This window comes from Marmota flaviventris, chromosome 3 (assembly GCF_047511675.1).
Source record: "Marmota flaviventris isolate mMarFla1 chromosome 3, mMarFla1.hap1, whole genome shotgun sequence".
Classification (NCBI taxonomy): Eukaryota; Metazoa; Chordata; class Mammalia; order Rodentia; family Sciuridae; genus Marmota; species Marmota flaviventris.
Window position 1 is genome coordinate 165,278,435 of NC_092500.1, and position 23,890 is coordinate 165,302,324.

The 23,890-nt window shown below is 57.1% G+C and overlaps 2 protein-coding genes across 3 annotated transcripts; both read right to left on the reverse strand.

Annotated features, from left to right (window-relative positions):
• Nucleotides 1-772: 772 nt before the first annotated feature.
• On the reverse strand, nucleotides 773-3,873 carry Nudt18 (nudix hydrolase 18). The gene is made up of 3 exons (XM_027927075.2): nucleotides 3,593-3,873; nucleotides 2,479-2,692; nucleotides 773-2,221 (listed from the first exon to the last, which is right to left on the reverse strand). The coding sequence occupies exons 1-3, from the start codon at nucleotides 3,752-3,754 to the stop codon at nucleotides 1,626-1,628; spliced, it is 972 nt and encodes a 323-aa protein (XP_027782876.1). The 5' UTR covers nucleotides 3,755-3,873; the 3' UTR covers nucleotides 773-1,625.
• A 4,318-nt stretch (nucleotides 3,874-8,191) lies between these two features.
• On the reverse strand, nucleotides 8,192-23,877 carry Hr (HR lysine demethylase and nuclear receptor corepressor). 2 transcript variants are annotated; one of them, XM_071610562.1, is made up of 19 exons: nucleotides 23,741-23,877; nucleotides 21,851-22,500; nucleotides 20,352-21,141; nucleotides 18,897-19,047; nucleotides 18,633-18,817; nucleotides 17,105-17,272; nucleotides 16,240-16,329; nucleotides 15,961-16,076; nucleotides 14,979-15,060; nucleotides 14,304-14,467; nucleotides 13,955-14,191; nucleotides 13,621-13,786; nucleotides 13,424-13,493; nucleotides 13,085-13,215; nucleotides 12,816-12,935; nucleotides 12,398-12,513; nucleotides 10,492-10,656; nucleotides 9,953-10,081; nucleotides 8,192-9,752 (listed from the first exon to the last, which is right to left on the reverse strand). In XM_071610562.1, exons 2-19 carry the CDS (start codon nucleotides 22,460-22,462, stop codon nucleotides 9,690-9,692), a joined length of 3,555 nt encoding a protein of 1,184 aa, XP_071466663.1. In that variant the 5' UTR covers nucleotides 22,463-22,500; nucleotides 23,741-23,877; the 3' UTR covers nucleotides 8,192-9,689. The 2 variants fall into 2 exon arrangements, with proteins under 2 accessions (XP_071466663.1, XP_027782925.2); XM_027927124.2 differs by having other exon boundaries at nucleotides 17,105-17,269; nucleotides 23,741-23,876.
• Nucleotides 23,878-23,890: the final 13 nt, after the last annotated feature.

The window sequence follows — 23,890 nt, forward strand, 5'->3', positions numbered from 1 at the left end:
CCTCTGAGAGGTCACCAACAGCATTCCAGGGTCAGGCAGGCAGAGAACTTAGAGAAGGGCCCTCCTGTGGCTCTCAACTGGGTGCACATTAAAATCTAAGCTGGCCTTTTTTCTTCTTTTAAACCCCTGAGCTATATCCCCAGACCTTTTTTTTTTTTTTTAATTCTAAGACAGGATTTCACTAAGTTGCTGGGGCTGGCCTTGAACTTGCGATCCTCCTGCATCAGCCTCCCCATTTGCTGGGATTATAGGCATGTGCACACCTGGACCCTTTTTAAAATGCCAGTGCCCGGCCTGTCTCCCCCAGCAGTTAAGTCAGTTTGGGGGTGGGGCGGTAGGGTATGGAAGTTCTCTATGTGACTCTCATGTGCTCCTCGTGTGGAAAACGACCATGCTGAATAGTGGGTGTGGACTGGAGTGGCAGGGGAGGGAGGTGTCTCTCAGACACTCTGAGAGTGAACCAAAAAGGGTTTGGTTCATCATTCACAAGATGTGTCTCAGAGGGGCTGAGGATTTCAGCCTCTCTCCAGAGGCCAGAGAGACAAGATGGCAGCTGAGAGAAGGCAGGGGCTGGGAAAGGCCAGAGTTCCCCTGGGTAATTACCCAAAGGAAAGCCCATTCAAGTGTTCACCTGCATCAGAAATCTACTCCTTAGATGTGGTGATCAGCACAGGATATGTTTTCTTTGTTACTTTGGTTTTCCCCTAAAGTTCTTTTATTTGAAAATACACACATACACACACACACACCTCCTGCTATGATCTGGCAGGAATCTGAGAGGAATTGAAGAAAGGGTTTAATACAGCTTGGGCTGAAAATATAAGCAGGCAGAGGCGAGAGGGAGTGGGTAGGCTCAGAGCCTGGGAAGCTCAGGCAGAGGCAGGGGCGGTATTTCCGGCTCCAGACCCACCTGCATCTTCCCAAGGTCCCAGCTGCTCAACTTCTGGAGGGGTCTGAGCTGTTTTCATGAAGGGTGTGGCCCCTCCCAGTCACATTCTGCCCAGCAAGACAGAAGAGATGGCAAGAGCCCTGGTGGGCTTAGAGGTTGCAGTGAACAGCAGGAGGTACCAGCCCCAGCCACCCTGTTGGTGCACTGGGTGGAAGGGGGGACGCCTGGGTGGCTGTGGGTGGGACAGAGGAGCAGCAGGTCTCCTGAACAAGAGCCTCCCTCACTTCACCCCCCCAGAGACATTTAGGCAGGAAAGGCAAGGTGAGCAACATCTATTTACTCCGCAAGGGGCTCTCCCTCAAAGGCCTCCCTACACCCTCCTCCAAGTTGTAATTGCTTGAAAGAATCAGCATGCAGTCCTTTACCAAGGTGGGCACAGAAAGTGAGGAGATGCCATTTGGGGATCAGAGTGCTCCTCATCCACTTAGGGAGAAGCATTTGTGTACCCTCGAGGCAACTAGGTGCTTGCACTCTAGACTTGCTTAAAAGGCACTGTCCCTTTTAGTGCAGTGCAGGAGCCTGTGGCCTGTTCCACAAAGTTTCCCTGAGAATCAGGAAAACTGCCCCTGCTCTCTGTGCAATCAGACTGCCAGCCTCCTGCCTGCCTTGGAGGGAGGGAGGCAAAGTCTGATAGAGAAGTCCTATTGCCCAGCTCTTGCCCACTGCTGGCACCTCCCTATCTGTTTAGTGGGACAACAGAAGATTCCTGGAGCTTCTGTAGGAGCTGGGTTTGTAGGTCTCCCTCCATCACCTTCCACCAAGAATAGTTCTCACCCAGAACCTTCGGGGGCTCATCTTGGATCCCTGGGTTCCGAAAAGCCACTGTCACCAGCACATTCAGGCAGATGCCATCTGTATGTTCTTTGCCCAGGTGCTGCAGTCCCAGCAGCCCCTTGGTCTCCACTGCCAAATTGTGCAGGGTCAGACACTCCTGTAGCAGCCGCAGGACAGCCACCTTGATGCCACCCCTCTGCTCCATGGGGGTAAAGCCACAGGCAGTGATGGGCAAATGAGGCATCCCCACTGTGCCCACCAACACCCACACTGTCTGTACATTAGTAAAGGTGGCCACCAGCCGCTGGCAGACCACACTGCAAGGAAGCTCTTGGGGCAGGATGAGAGGATGCCTGGCTTGCTGGCGGTACTGGGCAGCTAGCTCTACCAGGTGCAGAATGTCATGGGCTCGTAGTGGAGTGGGCAGGGAGATCCGTGGGTACCAGGCAGCCTGCAGGGACTCAGCATCTGCCTCCTTGGAAGTCTTGAGAATCCCACCTAGGGGAGATTTGGGGCACAGGGAGGGAGGGAGGGAGAAGGTATTAAAAGAAGCGTGGGGACTGGCAAAGTAAAAGAACGCCCAAGAACTCCAGCCCCGATCTGGGAGGCCATGAGCCCTCAGGCTGCAATCAGCCAGCACCAATCTTGTACCAGTCAGAACAGGGCTGGCTGTGGAAGGGCTCCTCTCACCAAAGGACAAGCTGGGGGAAAGGTGGCAGTTGGCCCCTTCTCACATGCCACCAAGTGGGCTGTACCTGTGGGGCGAGCAAGGAACACGAAGCGGATCCAGGAGGGGCCCCGCTCTTCCACCAAGAGCAGTGTCACAGGCTCACAGTGCAGGCCAGCCTCCTCCTTCACCTCCCGCTGCAGTGCCTCCACGATGGTCTCCCCAGGCTCCATTCTCCCCGCAGGAAGGTACCATGACCCCCGGCACTCCCTCTTGGCCTCCTGGATCAGTAGCACCTCATCCTGAGGGGGCAGAGAGAATCTTCACCCCCAACCTGGCTGGCAGTCTGGGGCTCCAGAAGAGCAGCCCAACAAGCAACTTTCCCACCCAGGAGCCCAAGTGGATCTAAAAGGTGGAAGCCCAAGACTCCCTCAATGGTGGACACCTTCAAAATGCTGAGCTGTCCAGGACACTGGCCTTTGTGTGGCTGGGGGCTAAAGAAAAACTTTCTTTGTAATAATTTATGCCTCTGTGAATTCAGAAAGACTTCCATTTCAGCAAGGGGCTAAGATGCCTGGGAGCTGCTTCAGGGGCTGGAGATAAGGCCCTAGAATGAGGGTTCCACTTGTCCTGTACTGATTGGTGTTTATATATATCACAGTGTAGCTGTCACTTTCCCCTGGGGTTTACAAACAGCTTGTGGCCAGTCCCTACTCTGGGAACTGAGCTTTGAAGCTAGCAGTCACCCCCATCTCGTCCCATGTGACCCCTCCCTATGGCCTTGGCCACTTGTAACTGTCATTACATTGACTTGTACAGACATCAGCCCAAAAAAGAACTCTCAGAGCGCCAGAGACCTGAGTGTAAGGGCCTCATTCCATTCCTTGGAAGTCCTAGCCAGCCATTAGAGGGTCCCACTCCGTGTCACCCCATCCTAGACTCCTGGAATGGAGGGGGGATACCAAAGCCTCCCGGCAAGGAGCTGAGGCCTACTGAGTGGGACCAACAGCTCGCGGGCCTCAGTTTCCGCCTCTGTCTATCGGGACAATCGCAGGGCTCAGATGCAAGTGTGACAGTGCTTTGTAAAACTGGGAAGCGCCACGCACAGTGCAGTGGTGGCTGCGGCCGTTGGCTCTCGGTCCCCACCTGGGCTGGCTGCGCGCTCCCGAGGCCCAGAGGAGGGCCGGCGGGCGGACGCTCACCTGCTCGTTGAGGAACACGGCCAGCACCACGTAGCAGACGTTCTTCCGCAGCCGCACGGGCGCGGGCGGCTCACCGGCTGGCCCCGAGTCACAATTCTGTACGCGCAGCCCCTGGCCCCCCAGCACGGCCGCCAGCGCACCCGCCAGATCTTCCGAGGCCATCGAGTCGCCTGGCAGGCGGCGGCCGAGACCCCGCGGACTCCAGAGCCCGGTGGGCGGGACGGGCGAGCGGGGGCTCCTTCGCCCACGTCCCCTCCCCTGCAGCCTCCGCCGGCGCGAACGCGGAAGCGCCCGGCGAGCCCCGCCCGCTGAGAGTCTGCGTGTCACCGCGGCCCGCACGGATTGGCCGGCCCGAGTCGGTCACCGAGGGGGCGGGGACAGCCCGTTAAGGGGCGGGGCTCCGGCCCGGGGCTGTGGGGACCCTCGCCGCGCTTCGGCCGGCTTGCCGTTCCTGTCTCTCTCTCGGGCGGTCTCCCGCCGCCAACCCCTCTAATTCCTCCAGCACGCACTTGTCAGTGCGGGTTCCGACGGTGACGTCATCCTTCCCGCAGGGTGCTGAGCGCCCGGGCGGCCAGTGGCGGTGGCGTCACAAGCCCGATGACGTCACAGAGGCCGGGACCCGCCACTTGGACCCACTGTCCAACTTTCATCATAAACAAATTAGGGCAAATTGCCCGAGATGATCACCTTCCAAATAACTTTCTTCTTACTTCGGTTAATTGTGCTAAATGTCAGGTGGCCCGTGGACACAGACTAATGCCTTGGAGATTCTGATCTAGTTGGAGAGATGGACACAGACATTTCATAAAAAGTCAACTAAGGGTTATAGGCTAAGTGCTAAATCATTGGTTTGGGCAGAAGATTTGCCAGACGGAGGCTCAGAGGAGGGAGAGGGCAAGACTGGGATGGTCAAGGTGGGGCAGGGGTGGGAACCCGAGGCAGGGATTTGGGGCTGAGAAACAGTCTGGAATCAGCGGCTCAGCCTTGGTCAGAGGGCCCCTGCTCACCGCATTTCCTATGCCGTGTACTCGGCCTCTGCTGCAGACTGAACCCTCGGAGGGTACGGGCGGTGCCTTCCCACCCAGCATGCAGGGCCTGGCGCATGGGGAGCAGGGTGTGGGTTGTTTTGGCCAGCTCCTGCTTCTCTCCCAGCCTGACCTTTCCTCTTCAGAGCTTCCTTTAACCTTCTCTCAGGACAGGAAGGCAGAGCCAGCTGGAAGGAATCTGCAAGCAGGCCAAGGCTAGGCTCTGCACCCCATCTATCCGCCCCTTCCCTCCTCTCCCCTGCTGGCTTTGTACACCTCCCTTTTGAGGGGACAGTGACTTGGTGGTGCTGACAAAACTCTGGACTTCTGGATGGCTTGCTCTTGGCTGGGTTGGGCCTCAGTTTCCTCATCTTTAGAGTAGGGTCATAACAACCCTTGGTCCACAGGGTTGATGAAAAACCAGGACACCTTGAGAGGAGTTATGTGACCTGCCCAGCACTGGGCACCATCACCAGGCAATCCCACCAATGATCCAGGCTGAGTCCTTGCAGCCATATCACTTGTTACTCCTATACAAAGACCTGGCCTCGTGAAATGTGCATCTATGGCTGCCGTAGAGCGGGTCTTCACTCTCAGGAACACCCGACCTCCGTGGATGCTTCTTACATATTGGTGCTGACTGCAAGGTTCCTAGAGGCAGGGTGCTGTGTTGGCATGCCTCATGAGCTCACAATTTTTGGAAGCACTTGCTGAACACTGCTAGCCCCAGCCCTATCTGAGACCTCTCACCCTACAAACATTTGGACTTATGGGCAAAGTCAGGACCCCAGGGCAAAGTCAGCAGCTTGCCAACGCGCGTTTGCTGTATTTATATCCCTCAATTTTCCCATCTGTGAAGTGGGGGCAGCGTTGGTCATAGACTCCTTTCTGCCTCCCAGGGATGATTTGAGAGAGTGAGGTCATGTCTGGGCAGGGCTCTGTGAGCTTCGGAGCATCCTAAGATAAACACCAGGCGCCCCAACTGCCTGGAAGAGCAAAGACAGCCACAAACCGCATGTCCATTCCCCCACTGCCATTGGGTAAGCACTTCTCTCCTATTCAGTGGGCCTCATCAGCCCTATCACAAGTCACACTTGAGACAAGCCAAAAAAAAACTAAAAAAACCCCTTGTAAACTTTATTGTTGTTGTTGTTTTATTTTGAACCAGGGATTAAACCCAAGGACACTTAACCATTGAGCCACATCTCCAGCCCCTTTTTTATATTTAAAGTCAGGGTCTTACTGAGTTGCGTAGGGCCTCTTTAAGTTGCTGAGGCAGCTTTTAAAAAAAATTTTTTTTTTTAGTTGTAGATGGGCATAATGCCTTCATTTTATTTATTTATTTTTCTGTGGTGCTGAGGATCGAGCCTGACGCCTCATACATACAAAGCAAGCTGTCTGCCACTGAGCTACAAACCCAGGCCAAGGCTGGCTTTGAACTCTCAATCCTCCTGCCTCAGCCTCAGCCACTGGGATTACAGGCAGGTGCCACCATGCCTGGCGTCTCGTAAACTGTTAAGGGCACACAGGGGTGGAACCAGCCCTTCCAGGTCTGCTAAAGAAGACAGAGGTGGTGCTCCTCAAAGCTTTGGGAAAAAGAGAGTAGCCCAGCCGTCCGCCTGGGACAGAGGGGAAGAGCAAGTGAGGGAGGGAAAGAGGCTGACACAGGAAACTCCGAGGCCTCCGCAGAGTCTCCATTCCCAAAGGGGAAAATACTGCAGAAGTAGGAGGCTGCGCAGGGGTGTCCTGACGGGAGTGAGGCAGGGGAGGGCATGCGCACGCACGTGAGTGTATGAGCCCATGAGCAAAGAGGCTGGGGGACGTGGTCTCCTCTGGGACACGGGACTGAGATGGCAGGCTGTGGAGGACAAGGGTGTCTGTGACACTAGATATTACAGAGCAGCAAACCCTGTTTCTTTTCAGAACAGGGAGGGTGAGGAAGTGGCCCAAGCTACAGGAGGAGGAGGAGGTCTGGCTATAGACACTGGCTGCAGAGTGGGCTCTGCCACTCACTCCCCACATGACCTTGAGGGAGCCACGTCCACCCGCTAGGCCAGCTGTCAAATGAAGGCATTGTTGGATCCCAGAATAGAAAAGTCATGTTAATGGCAAACCTGGTGAAATCCCAGGGAAGTCTGTTGCTTTGCTGGTGGGCTGCATCAATATTAATGTCTCAGTTTTGATAAAGACACATGTTTATGTAAGATGTTCCCGTTGGGGGGAGCTGGATGAAGGATGACTGGGAGTTTACTGTGCTCTCTTTGTGAAGTGACTGCAAATCTAAAATGATTTCAAAATAAAAGGTCTGGGCTGGGGATATGGCTCAAGTGGTAGCGCACTTGCCTAGCATGCGTTCGGCCCGGGTTCGATCCTCAGCACCACATACAAACAAAGATGTGTGCCCGCTGAAAACTAAAAAAAATAAATAAATATTAAAAAATTCTCTCTCTCTCTCTCTCTCTCTCTCTCTCTCTCTCTCTTAAAAAAATAAATGGAAGTTTGCATTTAAAAAAATTAAAAAAAAAAATAAAAGGTCTGAGGATTTTATAAGGAAAAAGGGGAAGCGGGCCTCAGATGTGCACACCCCGAGTTCACTTCCAGCTCTGAGACTGGCGCATCTGTGGTGTGTGGGCCAGGGAGAGACTGAGGACAGAAGGTGGACAATGAGCTCCGGACCTCAGCCAAACAGAGGTCCCAGGGCCTCTGTGGGGGCACAGTGCCAGAGTACCCCAGGCCAAGGCTCAGGGTCAGTCTCCAACTGGGCTGGCTCTATTCCCAGGCCTACTCCTAGAACAAATGGACACACATCCACCTGCTGTTTACAAAGAATCGGACCACACAGGACCCCGAGGTGCTGGAACCCTCCGTGGGAGAGGAATGAATTTCAGAGGACACAAGGTCTTGTGGTGAGCCAGTGAGCAAAGAGGCCTGGGGTAGGTGGTCTCCTCTGGGAGATGGGCAGGCAGGGTGGCGGGGAGGGGTGGGGTGGGCAGGCAGCCTTCCCTGCTGATGAAGTTCAGAGCAACATCTTTCCCAAGAAGGACCCAATATTTTGGGTCCTGGGTTGACACGAGGACAGGGGTAGAGAAGGTGAACTACAGGTAGGAATGTGTCACTCAGTGCTACTTGGAACACAATCAGCTATAAAGTGTATATTTTCGGAGAGGACAGAGAAGAGGGCAAGTTCATTTTTAAACTCCAGGAAGGTCTAAGACTATAATATAAACGAAGTGACCTGAGTCAGAAAACTTGGTTCAAATCCCAGTTCTGTCGCTAAAATTGCTGTATGACCTTGGGTGACTTACTTAACCCAAACCTGCCTGTTTTTTTCTTCTGTAAAATGGAAAGAAATCATATCTATCCCAAAATAGTGATAAGGGATTAAATGAGATCATTTAAATGAAAGAGATTAAATATATTCAATGAAAACAACAGTACAGTAAAATATAGGAGTTCCTAATTTTTTCTTTCCTTTTCTTTTTTAATCCCAAGAAAAAGTGAAAATAACCAAACCCTCCAAACAATGAACAAACCTAACTTTTTTTTTTTTTTAAATGAAGGATGGTTATATAAATCATGACACAGCCGTTTGGTGGAATATAAGTAGCCATTTAAAATGAAGGTTAGGAAGCAACATAGAAAAATGATCACAACACAGTGTTCAGAGAAAGAAACCAAGTACAAAACACACCAATTCAACCACGTCCACAACAAATCCCTGGAGAAATACGCACAAACACTCATAGTGGTTGGGTTGGGGTGAGCAGGGGTGGGCTTGCAGGTAACTTTCTCGTTTTCTAGAATGTTCAGAAAGTAGGTTACATTTATAATAAAAAATTTTATTTAATAATAAAAAAAAAACAATCCCCGAACCACAGCAGGAACAATTAGGTGTGACAAGAGCTGGCTGAGATACACAGGGGAGGGCGGAGGGAGAGCCACACCAGAAGGGCCAAGGGAAGGGGCGGGCAGGGGCGGAATGGCAGTGAAGCTCAGCCTTGGGCACTGTAGCCACCAAGGGCAGTCAGCTGGGCAGGGCTTTCCTGGATTTCCCTCCAGGTCAGGGCAGACAGAAGAGGAGCGGTGGAGAAGCTGGGGGTTTGTCGGGAGCAGTGGGGCTCCAGAATCCACAGGCCAAAGCTGCCCAGGGAGGCCACTTCAGTGCTATGCCCAGGACTGTGTATCGCCTGCTGTCACAGTCAGGAGCATTTTCAGGGGGCAGCTCCCCGGAAAGCTCCAGGAACCCAGACTCCCGGAACAAAAGCAGGCAGTGGTATTTGAGGTCCCTGTCACTGGGTCCCCAGTCCCCACCTGCCCCTCTTGGCCTCTGCTCTAGAGCACATTTCCTTGTCTCCCCTCCCTCCCTAGGCCACGTGGCCTGCAGGAGCAGGGCCAACCAACTGGCAGCAGTCACAGAACAAGAGTTTAATGGAAATCACGAAGGTGGGAGGAGGGGGCAGGGGTGGGGGGCAGGGGTGGCATCACCGGTGTCCTCTCCAGCCAAGCCAGGCAGGCCCTGATGCCATCTCCTCCCCACACTTCACGGCTCTTCTGACAGGAGGGAAGAATTTTGGTGGCCCCTAGTCCAGCATGCCCGAAGTGGGAAGAGCTGCCCGGAGCCCAGGGGGGACACAGGTGTGATAAGCAGAACTGCAGGTGAGGCTGGGTGGCAGGGCACGAGGCAGCAGAAGGAAGTGTTGCTTAGGCCAGAAGCAATTCCCGAGGTCCCCCAAAGAAGGGCTGTTTGTCTCCCGTGCTGGGGCGCAGGGATTGAAGGGACTCAGTCACCCTTAATACGGGCCTGGTACCATGGAGGAGGCGTAGGGGTGAAGCAGGTGCCAGCCTGCAAAGGGCAAGTGTGAGCTTCTTCGGTGGCACTGTGGTTGTGGGTGTTAGGGCCCAGGCAAGGGTGAGGAGTGGTACCCTGCTGGGGCCACAGTGGTGTTTGTGGGATTGACCCAAAGTCCCTAATTCCCCCGGCGCCTTCCCTGGCTGAAGCTGTGCCTGGCGAAACTGCACCCAGGTGGACACCTGGATTACCTGCCTGCCACCTTGCCCCACCCCCATGTCCCCTATTTAGCCTCCTCTAATGTCCCCACAGCCAGCTTCACTGCTTGGAACACAGCCCAGTCCATCTAGGAAAAAGAGAGAGGACAAAGAATTTTCAATCACATTCCGGGGCCCACAGCTCCCCCTCCCCCCGAGAAAACCCTCTTTCTGCACGGGCAGACTGACTTCTGGCCTGGCACAGAGCCGGACCTGGCCTGTCCACCACAGCTGTGCCCCAGGGGGGTTTGGACGGCACACCCAGCCTGCTGGCAAGGGTCACACTCACTTGGGCATAAAGCAGGTGGCAGTCTGGAGGCAGGCTGGTTCCCTGGTGACAGAGCTGAGCAGAGAGGGCAGAGGTCTCAGGGGACAAGAAGTGCTGGGTGACGCTGACTGTGCTCACCAGGCCCTGCACCTGTGCCAGGGAGGGCGGGCAGGAGGGTCAGTGCAGGCTCAAGGTCATGCATCCTGTCCCTGCTTCTGTAGTCCCTGAGGTCCACTTCCTCTGATGACCCCACCCAACTCTCAGAGAGGAGAGGACAAGGATACAGCACCATGTAAACAGGTGTCCTAAACCAGGCCAAAGGGATGCCCGAGGGCCACTGAGGAGGCCAAGACCAGAGCACCCCTCTGGGGCGTGTCCCACTTGGACTTGAGGACCCAAGGACTCCACAGCTTCTCTGTCGCCTCCTCCCCACTGCAGGCCATGGCTCCTGCCCTCTCGCTCTGGGGCCTGGAGAGAATGCTATGTGACCCTGGGGGTTCTCTGTCCCTTGCTTCTGCTCCCCTGATCTCCCCACGGAGCCCTGCCCACAGGGGAAGCACCTGGTGGGGTGCCCCTGCGGGCACCAGCACGGCCTCTCCGGGAGCCTGCAACAGGGTCCAGCAGTTCACACCCCACTCCTCCCGCAGGCGCCGGCGAAGCCCCGCGTCCAGGTAGCAGCTGCCTGGGGCACCGGGCTCCAGGGTCCCTGCCTCGGCAGGGCACACCTTAGGGAAGAGAAGGGGAGATGAGCCAGAGGTGAGAGGGAGGGGGCCGCGGGAGGAAGGGGACATGGGCTTCACAGAAGCCAGGGTGCAGGAGCTCGGGGACAGTCAGATCTTGAGAGGCAGGCAGCAGAGGGCACGGGATGGGAGGAAAGGGGCTGGTGGTGAGGGCTGGGGCAGCTCAGGGTGTCACAACAAACATTCAGCTGGAAGGAGCTTAGAGGAAAGGATTAAGGACACTGGAGTTGAGGGTCTAATCCCTGCTTTCCTGGGGCCAGCTGCCTTTCCCAGCCTCTGTGGCCCTGGCTTGGTCCCTGGTCCTCTCTCAATGGTGCTCCTTTCTTCAAAACCCAGCAAGATGTCCTGCATAATCTCCCCTCCTCAACGGTCCACACCATGGCATCTGTGACTGGCCTGCAGTGGCTGCTAAGGTGGGGGACAGTCCTGGGGAGAAAGTCTGAAACACCCAACGCGTCCTGAGATCCTGGATCCAGAAGCGCAAGGCCACACAGAGGTTCTGATTCTCAGTGGGTGGACAGGCTTGCCTGCTCAGACCAGGGCCTCTGCGGCAGGAACTGCTATGGGGGCCGACACCAGCCCAACCAGAGCTCCTGGGGCAGGCAGGGACTCGTGGACGCCGCAGGAGGAGGTGCCCAGGGAACACCTGCTGAGGTGAATGCCAGCATCATGCTCCAACTGGCCACCAGCTAGATCCACCCCCTTCAGCTAGGACCTCAGCCATCATCCCTGGGCTTAGAGCTACCAGACTGGGCTGAGGGGGGGAGGGGAAGACTGGTGAAGCAGACTAGACCCTAGAGAGTGCCAGCCAGGTGCCAAAATGTCCTTGCCAAGAGATCCAAGTCCATCCTGGAGCCAGAGCTGTGTGTTCCCAGGCCACCCAGTGAGAACGTCCCCTCTTAGACCTCTCCCATGAATCATCGTGTTGGGCCATTCAGGACTGCCCACAGCCAGCCACACCCTGGCCAGACGAGGCCATCTGTTTATGACGGGTGCCTCTGTCTGCTCCCTTCTGGGTGTCCCAGCATCGGTGTGTGCCTCTGCAGAGGTGTGCAGGACGTGGTGGACAACACCCCCTTGGCCTCTGCGTGTCTGTGTGTGCCTCAGAGGGGTGACACTTTGTGGAAGTCTTTTCTCCAGGATAACTGGGGCTCAGCTGGACTCTGCAGCCATGAGGCCCCTGTCCGGGCTGGGTCTCTCCTCTACCTGCCCCTGGTCTACCGCCCTCAGCTCTCTACCTGGCTAGACCTCCCTTGGGCAGTCTCTTCTCATTTCCTGGTGGAGCCGTAAAAGGGGAGCAGCAGGGCTCCCCTTAGCCTCTGCCAGGCTCACCCTGCCCCAGAGCCCAGGAAAGGGAGGCCGCTGGCCCAGGAGGAGCAGAGAGGTGACCTGGGTCGGAGCCGACCGAAGCTCAGAGCTCAGCTTCCCCGTGAGCCTCCATTTCCTGTCTACAAAATGAGTCAGGGCAGGGGGAGAGTAATGGGCGGACATTAAGGTACAAGGCCTACCGTAGCACAATGCCCAGCCTACATCAGTAGGTCCCTGCTCTCCTGTCACACCACCTTCTCCTTTGGAGCCCCTCCACAGAATGGGGGTCCTCGTCTGCCTTCTCTGTACCTGTTTGAATGACTGGGGCAGGCCAGCTCCCCGTGGGGGCTGGGGTGGGGAGCAAGCACAAGAGACGGGCACGGGGTACACAAGACAAGCTCCCAGCTTCCCTCCTCACCATCTGGAGAAAGCGGCGGATGCGCTGGGCGTCCTGTGCCCGGAACACGTGCCACACGGTGCTCACCTGGCTACCGGGAGACCAGAGCCCCTCCCCGTCCAAGCCTGAAAGGAAATCTGCAGGAGAATGATGGCTCAGGTGGGCCCAGAGCAGGAGGAGACCGACACTTTAGTCACTAGCTTGTCCCTCGTCCTGTCCCCAGCCCAAGAGCCACCTCTTTTTTCTTTCTTTCTTTTTTTTCTTTCCTTTTTAAAAAAAGGTGCTGGGAGTTGAAACCAGGGCCTCTCACATGATAGGAAGTGCCACTGAGCTATACCCAAACCCTTTTGAGACTGGTCTCACTAAGTTGTGATCCTCCTGCCTCAGCCTCTCAAGTAACTGGGATTACAGCATGTGCCAAGGCACCTGACTGACCCACCTTTCTGTGCCCGGTGCCAAGCAGGAAGTGGTGCCTCTGCATGAACCAGGATGCTGACCAGGTCAGCCACCTCCACACAGAGGTTCTTGGTCCCCAGATGTCCACGGTGTGAGCTCACGCCTGTGTGGAGACAGAGAATGGATGGTTTGGAACAGAATAAAAGAGCACTATGGGCCTCAGGACCTTGGCACAGACACCAGTGTACCCCAAGATGACAGATACAAGGTGAGGGTAGGGAGTGGCCAGGACAGGCAGGGCACTGCACTCACCATGAGCTGCCCAGAGCTGGGGCTCCAGCAGATGCAGGGCAAGGCCAGGTGGGAGGTAGGAAGCCAGGTTGAGTTTCCCGCGGTGGGCACAGTACTCGGGGAGGGGCAGGCTGGAGGCGAGGTTCTCCACCCTGTGGGCAGCGGGCTTTGCGCTCAGCAGGTCCAACCCAAGTGCCAGAGGCCCCACTAGACACCCCACCACCACACTGAGTGACTCCCAGAGGGCAAGCTGGGAGCAATGAGGTCCCAGGGGATGGTGGGGGTGTTGAAGGAGGGGTGGGTGGATAAGGGACAGATGGTGGGGGAGAAGACAGGGCTGGCCCTTGGGATCCCGCACACCTGCTGGTGTCCTCATCTCCCAGAGCTCGGTGCAGCAGGAGGACAGAGCCCTCGTCTGACTTGGGGCGCACTAGGGGAGAAGACAGAGTGGCGCTGGCCTCGGAGGAGCTGGCCCTCGGGTCCCAGGGACAGCAACACATGGGTGCAGCCCCTGTGCAGGGCCCCACTGCCCGCCACCCCACATCAGGAATACTTACTCTCGGGCTGAGAAAATCCCTCCCAGAAGGCTGTGCTGTCCAGGCTGGTGGGCTTGGGGGGACCTCGGGGAGTCAGTGTCTGCACCTGGCCTCCAAGCGCCCCCAGCGCCCCCACGTCCCACAGGTGGCCTCGCAGTGTTCTCTGAATCCCTGACACCAACACGGGCTGCAGAGGGAGGGAGGAAGGCAGGGCGCGGGGAGGATGAGAGGCAGCCCTCCCGGAGCACTGGCAGCTCCAGGGCAATCCGGAGGTGCAAGGGGACAGTGGGCCTAGGGATGGGGGCCTGCAGGCGGGCGAGGCCCGGAGGGCCTGAGGGGAGAGGCCGACACTCACCTGGCCCTGCCTCCAGTGCTCCTGGAAGAGGTGGAAACCCCGCCGAGGCCTGGGCTCCTGGAGCCACAGCAAGGCCCCCGGGGGCTGCAGCCGCGGCCTCACTGGTGAGAGGGGCAGGCTCAGGCCCTTGCGCAGGCCTGGCCCTGCTCGGAGGCCCGGCCCCAGGGCTTTCTCCTGGATCTTGCGTTCCACCACTTGCGCGATGATACTGTCCAGGATGTTGGTGATGCGGTCATCCTGGGGGCAGGGAGGGAACGGGGCAGGAGGGCTCAGGACCTGTCGGCCCCACAGGGAGGCAGCCCAGTCTCTGGTCCCAGGCTCCCAGCCCTCCCTCCGTGCCCTGGCTCACACTGGGCAGGGCCGGAGTAACAGGGGCAAAGGCCATGTGGATCCGCTCGTGTCCCAGGCAGAGTTTGACAGCAGTCGAGGCCAGCAGTTCACAGAGAGAGGGACAAGGCAGGGGCCCTCGGCTGGCCCGGTCCTCTGTTGGGGTCTCAGTGGAGTCTGGGGTCTCTGTTGGGAAAGAAAATAGCAATGTCTGCTCTCCTCACCAACATCCCCCGTGCCAACTCTGCTCGTGCCTCCCACCATGACCTTCTGCCACAGGCAGCTCCAGAGCCTCTTGAAAAGGGGGCCTAGAACCAGAGTCTGACTGGAGAAGAGGCTGGGAGACCCATCTCGAGCAGAGTGATGGGCATTACTGGGAGTAGGGGTGGGAGGCTGCTTTCTTTCTTGTTTTGGGGGGGTGGGTACTGGGGATTGAACCAGGGGTGCTTTACCATTGAGCTACATCCCACCCTTTTTACATTTTATTTTGATACAGGGCCTCACTAAGTTGCTGAGGCTGTCTTCAAACTTGTGATCCTCCTGACTCAGCCTCCCGAGTTGCTAGGATTACCAGGATGTTGCCATGCCCAGTAGGGGTGGCTGTTTTCTAAAGCAATTGCAGATTGTTCCTGGACATTTCTGCTGCCTGCTGTCTCACTGCATCACTCTGTCCAAGGGGGGGTGGGGAGCCGCTCACCCTCTTTGATGTCCTTGGTCCTGTTGAGGTCCCCATTGCAGGAAGGTAGTGGAGTTGAGGGAGTTTTCTCTGTGGGCTCCTTCTGTTAAACCCCCAGTGCAACCAGAGATTTTTAAAACGGCAGCTACAACTCAACTCAACCCACAAGAATTAATGATGGACTCCTGAAAGTCCCCAAATTGTGTTTACAGGAGTAAAGTATTACAGGACATAATGTAAGGAGAGAAGCAGCTACTCATGGACTTCTCCTTACAGTATGATTTAAAGTACAAGAACATAAATGCAAATAAAAATATTGACAAAGGACTGGAAAGAAATATGTCAAAATGTTTATGGTGGCATGTGAGGTCATTATCGTTTTCTTCCTCATGCTTTGTACTTTCCCAAATTTCCACAGGAGTATGTGGCACGGGGTCTGATACACAAAACACGCTTAGAGAACTATTTCTTGAATGGATAAGTTTTATCATAAAAAACATGAACTTCATAAAAACTTTGTACCATGCTGAGCACCTGCTGCACTTGGTGCTGGGAAAACTGAACTAGAAGCAGCGTGAACTGGGGGGCTGGGGCTGGGGCTCAGTGGCAGAGAGCTTGCCTCGCACATGTGAGGCCCTGGGTTTGATCCTCAGCACCACATAAAAATAAACGAATAAAAATAAGATATTGTGTCCATCTACAACAACAACAACAACAACAAAATTTTTAAAAAACAAGCGTGAACAGGAAGAGGACTCGATGCAGGCAGGGAGTGAGGTGGGTGTAGAGGTAAGGTACCAGATGCTGGCGCTCACTGCTGGGATGCTAATCCCCAGGCGAAGTAGGGAAGTAGCCCAGTCCCATTGGCTTCCGAGTCCCTCTTCATCCCCATCAAGAGAGAAGGGCCAAACCCCTTGCAAAGGTCAGTCACTCGCAGGCACACTTACCCCACCCTGGGGCCTACTGTTAGTCTTTGTGAGGTGAGCCATGCCCTGGTTCTTACCTGCTGACCCCCATCTGCAGTGGCCCACACCCGGGCATCAGTTTGGCAGGGGCAATGCCCCCGGATGTCGAACTTGACCCAGACCTGGTGCATTGCAGTGCTCAGTTGGGTCAACACTGGGGGTAGAGAGGAGAGTAGGAGGTTGGGGGGGAGTGCAGACCAGCAGCTTGGCCTCAGCAATGGGAAGGACATGGCACCAGGGTGAGGGACAACCAGACAGGAAGCTGGTCTCCCTCAGGACCCACCCACTCCACGCTCCACCCCTCCATGATGGCTCACCCTGGCTAGAGACAAACTGGGTCAGCATCAGAGAACAGGCAGCGTGCCCAGCCTCCTGGGCACACTCCTCCGTGGACTGCTCCGGAGAGCCTGTGGGGTGGGAAGGGAGACACTGCAGGTCCAGAAAGCAAGGTAACCATGGGTTAAGGTCAAGGAAGAAGGCCAAGGACATGATATGAAATCAGGGGCTCAACAAGCCATAAAGCTTGTTGCTTTCTGGGAAACTTGGGCACACAGTGTCGTAGGATTCTCTGCCTGCCGAAAGCAGAGGCTTTCATATGCATCTTTGCAACAGCTCAAAGTGGTCATGTGGGAGAGAATGTTCTAGAATGTTTGATTCTGGAAATTTTTTTAGCCATATCTCTTGGAACACCGAGAAACTTCAAGACCTCAGGTGATTGGGTTGAGGCAAGGAAATGAAAACTGAGAATCATGAAAAGAACGGATAGAGTCAGAAGATCTAAGTCTAAATGCTGGCCTTAACACTTACTAGCTGCTCGGTCTTGGGCAAATCACTTAACCTTTCTGAGTTTTTCTTATCTGGAAAACGGAGGCAAAAATACCCACCTCACAGTGTTACAACAGGTTTAAAAAGATGCAAGCTGAGCAAAATGGGAGGCATAGAGTAGGCACCCGACTTCTCTTAAGGGTGGGCAAGGATACAGGCGTGGCCCTTGATCTGGGGAGAGGGAAAGTTCTGCTCTAAGGGGCAATGAGCCTCAGTGGCTCAGGCCAGGGCTGGGCGGGGCAGGGAGGCTCTTTGGAGAGAGGCAGCCAGGAAATGGCCACACACCCTAGAGCAGGCCCACAGGGCCTCCCTCCCCGCCCACCCACCACCCACCCCCAGCCCCTGGCCCCTCCCTACCTGCTTTGTCCCGGGCCCTCCCAGCACCGGACATGCGACCACAGGCCACACACAGCCGGTGGCTGCAGCGGGGGCATCTCCAGTGGGTGTTGAAGAGTCCATGGTGGCAACGGCTACAGCAGCGTGGGATGCCCGGGCTTTCCTCGGTCACGGCTGGCCCCAAGCCTGCTGACCACAGGAGAGATCAGGGTCAGGGGACTGAAGGCGATGTCCTTTCAGCTTCGTATGGGAAGCCTCCAGGCAGAGGGGGGAGAAGCAGGGAGCAGTTTCCAGCGAGAGCCACCTGGAGGAGGGAGACAGTCCCCTTGATTCCCCCCAACTTAGCAGTCCCTGACAAGAACGTCCCTGCAGGAACCACCCCCTCAGACAAGGCCACCCCCCCAGCCATGGCCCTAGCTTCCCAGGCCTGCCCCGGGGACCCTCTGAATGAATAATCCATGCCACTTCCAGCACGTGCCTTCAGCCCCGCTCCCTGCCTCCCCAGCCCTGCTTGCTACCAGAAACAGACAGACATGGTCACTGCTCCAGTGGCCTTTCCTTCAGGGGACACTGTATTTTCTTTTGAAGAGGAAATCTTAAGAGGCCACATCTGTCTTTACCCAAAGGAGTGGATTTTTTTTTTAAGAGCAAAATTTCAGATTAAGCCATGATTGACAGGTAGAAAAGGAGCGTGCACATTCAGCAAGCACCTGGGCTGGGTTGGGGACTCCAGGCTGCTCCGCACTGGGCCCCTGCCCTCCCAGCATTCACACTCCAGGCGGCGAGATGGACCCGCTGACACAAGATGACTAGGCACCACAAGGAAGGTGTGGTGGGGCAGCTCCAGGAGTGGGCCCCAAAGTATGAGTAAGTCTTCATGCACCAGGTAGGAAGGGAGGGGCAGGGTACTCCAGACAGGGAACTGCCAGTGTCAAGGCCCCAGGGGGTGGACGGCTCCGGTGATCCGGGAAGGGAAGGAGGGATGGGTGTGCATGCTGGAAATCCAGCCTGGGAACAATAGGAGCCAACAGGAGCAGACAGTGGCCCGCTGAAGAAAACATGGGGTGCTGGCCCTTTCTGGGGCAAGAGGAGCCACAAATGATCTCTACAAACACCCCTTCCAGTGACGGGCAGGCCCAGGGCTGCGTGATTACAAAGACCACTCTGGTGCTGTGAGAGGTGGGCTGGAGGGACAGCCTGAGCCTAGAACTCCACCAGGCGCCCTCCAGTCTTGATCATCAGCCTGAATCCCACCAGCCTCCTGGGCCCATGAGCCTCACCACCCCAGGAAGCCTCCGGGCCCGCCTCCCAGGGTTCCTGCAGACACTTGTACTTGGCCTTGTTTTCCCCACAAGCCCTGAGGCTCTCTGGGAATTGGGCTGGACCAGGATTTACACTTCCCAGCATCCCCCACCCAAGCCAGAAACCTCAGCGTTGACTAAGAGACGGACTCAGAAATAAGGACAGACGAGGCAGGAGCTCTTCTGAGGTCACAGGAGGCTTAGGAAGCCACGGCGGGGGTGGGGGATGGAAGGGAGGTCCAGCTCACCCTCACGCTGCGCCCAGGCCAGGGCCTCCCGCTCTCTCCGCAGCAGGCGGCACAGTCGGTCCCCCAAACCACTCAGCAGGTGCTTGGCGAGGCCCATGCTGAGTCCAGCTTCCAGGCCAGACCCTCCACCCTCCTCAGGGCTGCGCAGGGAGTCTTCCTCCGGCTGCTCCCCTCCCAGAGGCAATCTGCAGACCAGGCAGAAGCCCGTGAGGAGGGAGCCCCGGGCCAGAGGAGGGGATGCGGGGAGGCCAGGGCCAGGCTCACCTCTGTGCTCGCTGGGAGTGGCAGGTCGGCCCACCCACCTCTCCAGCTGCCTGGGCACAGCTTTGGCATTGAGCGATGCCCGTTGACAGAGACGGGCAAGGTATGTCCTGAAGCCCAGGGTCCTTGAGGCTGGTCCTGCCGTCTCGGGATCCTAAGGAAACAATGCAGCTGGTCAGGAGTTTGGGGTTCTGGGGCTCAGGCCAACCCTAGACCCCTGTTTCAGCACCCACCCTGTCCATGCATACAGTCCAGTCCCTTCCTTGCCCCAGGCCTGTGAGGCCTAATTCAGAACCGGCAAGAGCGGGCCAGGGAGCCAAAAGGTCCACACACGAGGCTGAGCAGTGGCCTGCCCTCCTCTGGCCTTCTTCCTGACTTGGCCTCTCATGCCCTGGCATGGACGGAAGCTGAGGGAAGGGGTGTCTGGTGTCGGGCCCAAGGCTTTGGGCAACTGGAGCGACGGTCCTCACACAAGTGCGGGATCCTTCCAGTGTCGAGTCTGGCTAGCTCCACGAGGGTTTAAGTGATACGGCTGGCCGAGTGACAGCGCGAGGAGACAATCCCAACGCAGACAGACGATGGAGGGCTCCAGAAAGTGAGAAGGCTGGAGGGTTTCAACACAGGCCACAGGTGCAGTAACCCAAGAAGGCGAGGAGGCCAACCACTTCCCAGGCCAGACGAGGCCTGGGGGGTGCAGACAGACCCGGGCCGGGCGCGGAGGTACTTGTTCAAGGCCACAGACAGTCCTGATCCACACCAAATAGTCCAGAAGGCGGAGAAAGTAGGGGATCCTAAAGAACTGAGGCCAGGCCAGCAGCGCCGGAACCCTCTGTGAAGGACACAGTGTAGCGGCAGCGTCCAGGATGTGCCCAAGGTCCTTAACAGTGAAGAGTTCAAGCTGAGCCTCCATGGTCCAGTTGGCCAACAGGCAGGACAGGGATCCTTCCGGACAGGTGACGCCAATCCAGGATTTGTGGCACAAATAATCATAGCCATGAACATTGATTGTTTATTAAGAGCCACCAATTCTATCATGCCCTTGATGTGGATTATTATAGTATTTAATCCTGGCAGCAGGCTTCGTGAGGTAGACACATCTTTATCCCCATTTTATAGATGACACAACTGAGGCCCAGAAAGGTGAAGTTATTTACCCAGGGTCACACAGCTACTGATCAGCAAAGTCAGGAAGCAAGCACTTTGAACCCAAAGCCCATGCTGCCATCAACACACCACGGCTTGGCAGGAGACAGGGAGATGGAAACCATTGGCTGGAAGGCGGTAGGCTCTGGCTGTAGATGCTGAGAAGCCCCAGAGAGCCACAGACACTGAGGCAGGAAACCTGACAGCTGGGTGTAGTCCAGCCTCAAAGCACCTATGGACCTTGTCCCCTGCAGAGCCCCAGCCCTGCTGCTGCTTGCTCCCCAGTCAGGCCACGGAGCCTCCACCACCCCTTACCTTTCTGTTCCTCCAGCTGTTCTGCCTCTGCCTTGCTCCCTATTGATGTGTCCAGCACCTCCTGCCACACTCCAGTCCCCTGCCCCGTGGTGCCTGGGAAAGGGTCAGGTGGACGTTTGGGGGTGGGGCCGCCTGCTGCTCCCTGGACCTCAGGGCTGCCTGCCCTCTTGAGGGCCCGGAGCCGGGCAGCTGAGCTCTTCTCATCCCCAGGACAGTCGCCTGGACACCCAAACTGCTCCGAGTGCCGTGTGAGCCATGTCTTCTTCAGCTTGGTGTGGTGGCTTGGGGGGCAGGCCCTGGGACCAGGCACCTTGTTCACTGCCTCTCTGGATGCGTGGGGCCCACTGGTACCCCCCTCCAGGCTCTCCTGGCACTTTCCACAAGAACCAAGATCCCCCTCTCTAGCGGGTGGGTGGGATGAGCAACAGCCCCCCTGGGTGGTAGGAGGCCTAGGAGAGGGGCACCTTGGGGTGGCTGGTGGCCCCAGGGGGTACCCAAGGCTGCCACTGCCTGGTATAGCCCAGACGTTGCCAAGAGTATGAACCAGGCCTGGGGGATAAGTGGGCCAGTGGGGCGGGGGAATAGTGTCTGGATGCCCCAGGAAACGTGGGCAGAGAGTCTGCTGCCTGCCAGCTCTGGTCTCCCCATCCCTCTGGGGCAGTGAAGGGCCTTCTGCCTCTCGGGCTCCCTGGAGGTGTCCACCAGGGGCTGAGCCCAGCAGGCCAGGTTCCAACGTGGCCACGGGTTCCTTTGCCACCCTGAGAGTGCTCGGATCCTTGTGATAAAAGCCCTGAGAGTGGAGAAAGAGTTCAGTTAGTGCTGGCTTGGTTCCCAGGGTTTAAAAGGACAGGCAGGACCAACAGCAGCAGTTGTCATGAACAAAATACTGCTGCTGTGAAACCACCGAACAGCTCACCAATCGGGTGATCAATGGCACTGCCCGGGGTCCCCTGAGTGGTTCCTCGTTGCCCTGGGATCCCCCTAGAGCCTCCTCTGGGATTTCTCAGACTTCACCACAATCCAACAACTAATGTCAGCTCATGGCTGACCCTGCCAAAGGGCATCCAGGACCTATTTAGGTGATTTGGTGCCTTGACCCATATTAGTTTTTAAGTATTTTAAAATCTTAATCTGGGCATGGGGTTGCCTATGGGTGAGAAACCTTAGGTACAAGTTATGAGGTCCCAGCATATCCCGTTCCTAGATACAGAGAGACCTTGCCTATCCTGCACCCCAGGACAAGGCCACGCATATGAAGGGCAGGGTTTCCAAGGCCTTGGCCTGGGTGGGCAAAGGGGAAGTCAGTGGCTGCAGAAGCCTGAGGGCAAAGGAGGGCCAGTAAGACGAGCTGCTGGGGCCGGGGGCAGCTGGTTGCACGGGCTGACTCCAGGGGACAACTTTGGACTCCTCCAGGTCATCAGATGGACCGGCAGAGTGGTATCATTAAGTATATTGTGTGTCCTGAGCCCCAGGTGACTACCCTCTGCTCCTGCACTCACCTTGCTGCCTAAGCTGAAGGCGGAGGGCACTTTGGGCTGGCCCCCGGAGTACACCCAGGGGGGTGGGGCCAAGGGCCAGTCACATGGACGCTCTGGGGGCAGACTGGATACGAAGTAGGGCGGCAAGCAGGTGGGCACCCAGAAGGGAGCTCGCTCCAGGATCTTGGTCTCCAGCAGGAAAGGGCAGTGCACAGGTCGGAAGGCCACAGGGTCACTCTTGGGATGGCCACCGCTATGCTCAGGAATAAAGGGGCCATAGCGAGGTGGGCATGCTGGCCCGCAAAAAGCTAGTGGATGGGCCAGCATCGCCTCTTTCCAGCGCAGTCCTTCCTTGCTGCCCAGCCAGCTGGCCTTCTTCTCCCCATTCCGGGGGCCCTCACCCTCTACCAGTGGGAGTGTGTCCTTGGGGCCCTGGGGGAAGCCAGGAGGAAACCAGGAGTCTGGGGTACTCAGGATGCCCCTCCAGAAGGGAGCGGGCTCTCCCAGGCACAGTGCCCCACGGCGCAGGCTATCCCGCGGTGGAGTACCAGGCTCCTGTCCCACGATGCCGTTCTCAGGGGCTGTCTTCTCCCAGGCTGGGGTGTCCTTCAGGAAGCTGGGCGTGCTCTCCATCACTCTCCTGCCCTCATGGGGCTCTCCCAGGGAGGTCCCTAAAGCATTATCACCAAAGCATGAGTTCCTTGGGCACAAGCCCCAAGCAATTTACCGCTGGCACAGAGCAGGCACCGCCCTGGCAGCACCGAAGTGGCTCAGACCAGTAAGGCAAGTACCAGTCCACAGCTGGGCACCATGCAACCTACCATGTGTGGCCTGAAGGATCATGTCTGGGTGCGATGCCCCAGCATGGGGAGCTCACTCCTTCCCCCAAATTCTGGTCCCCACCTGAATTTGAGGGGCCAAGTTCAGCAGAAACTACCATTTCTAGGGTGACGTGTTCTGGCCTCACAGAGCCAGAAATCTGATCATGAGCCCTGGAGAAGAACAGGGAGCAAGAACCCAAAAGTTCAACTCTGTGGAAGGCAGGAGGACAGACCATCGTCACCTGCTGTGTGACCTTGGGCAAGTCTTGTTGTTCCTCTAAGCCTCAGCATGCCCTGGGATAAAATGGGGCTTAGGTTTCAGGGAACTCTTCCCAAACTGCAGCTTGTGGTTTTGGGGGTGCTGCTTGCCAGCCTCCGCCTCCAGCCCCAGCTAGACAGGACTGGGACTCGGTAGACTGGAGTCACTGGGAAGGGCAGGTAGCCAGGGCTGCTCGCTGCAGTCTCCCTCCACCTGGGCAGCCCTGAATCTGCCTTCCGAGGCTCCAGTTTCTTGGCTTTCTCCAGCAGAGCCCCAGGACCACTGCCTGGTGGCTAGGATCTGTGGTGGCTGGGCTGGGGAAGAGTGAGCCAGCAGAAGATAGGGGATTAAGAGGTTGCGGCAGGGCTGGTTAAAGCTGCCCTAGCTCAGCCAGCAAGGCCAGCGCCGGGGTGCCGCTGGTAACTGCAGCCTGGCAGGGGGGAGGGAAAGAGGCGGGGAAAGCGGGCTGGGCCCCAGAGAGAGAGGCAAGGGAGGGAAAATTGAACGTGTGTGCGAGGGACCAGGATGACAGGTGGCACCAGAGCGGCAGCACTCTCTTAGCGCAATTCTTTCGGCCGGCGGGTGGAAGCCCAGCAAGGGAGATGAGGACCGGTGGCACAGGGCGCCTGGGCTCTCCGGAGCCGCCGCTCCCATCGGCCCAGCCCCTAACAGGGAGCATCCTAACTTTTCGATGTGTGGCCCGGCCCAGAGAGGCACGGAAAACCCATTCCCTGCGTGCGCCCCGGGCTCGGATCGGAATTCCCCCGCCGGGAGAGTACCCGGACATTAGGATGCCGCGGTGCCCCCCTGGCGCCCCCTTTCGGCGCTTACCTGGGCTTCACGGACAGGGCGCGGCGCGGGCGGCGGCGCTCCTGTTGGCCGGCGCCGGGCACCCGCTCCCCATGGGCCGGCTCGGGGCCTCCCGGCCGACGGGCGAAGACGCGTTCTCCGCTCTCTGCTCAGCGCGCTCGCGCTCTCTTT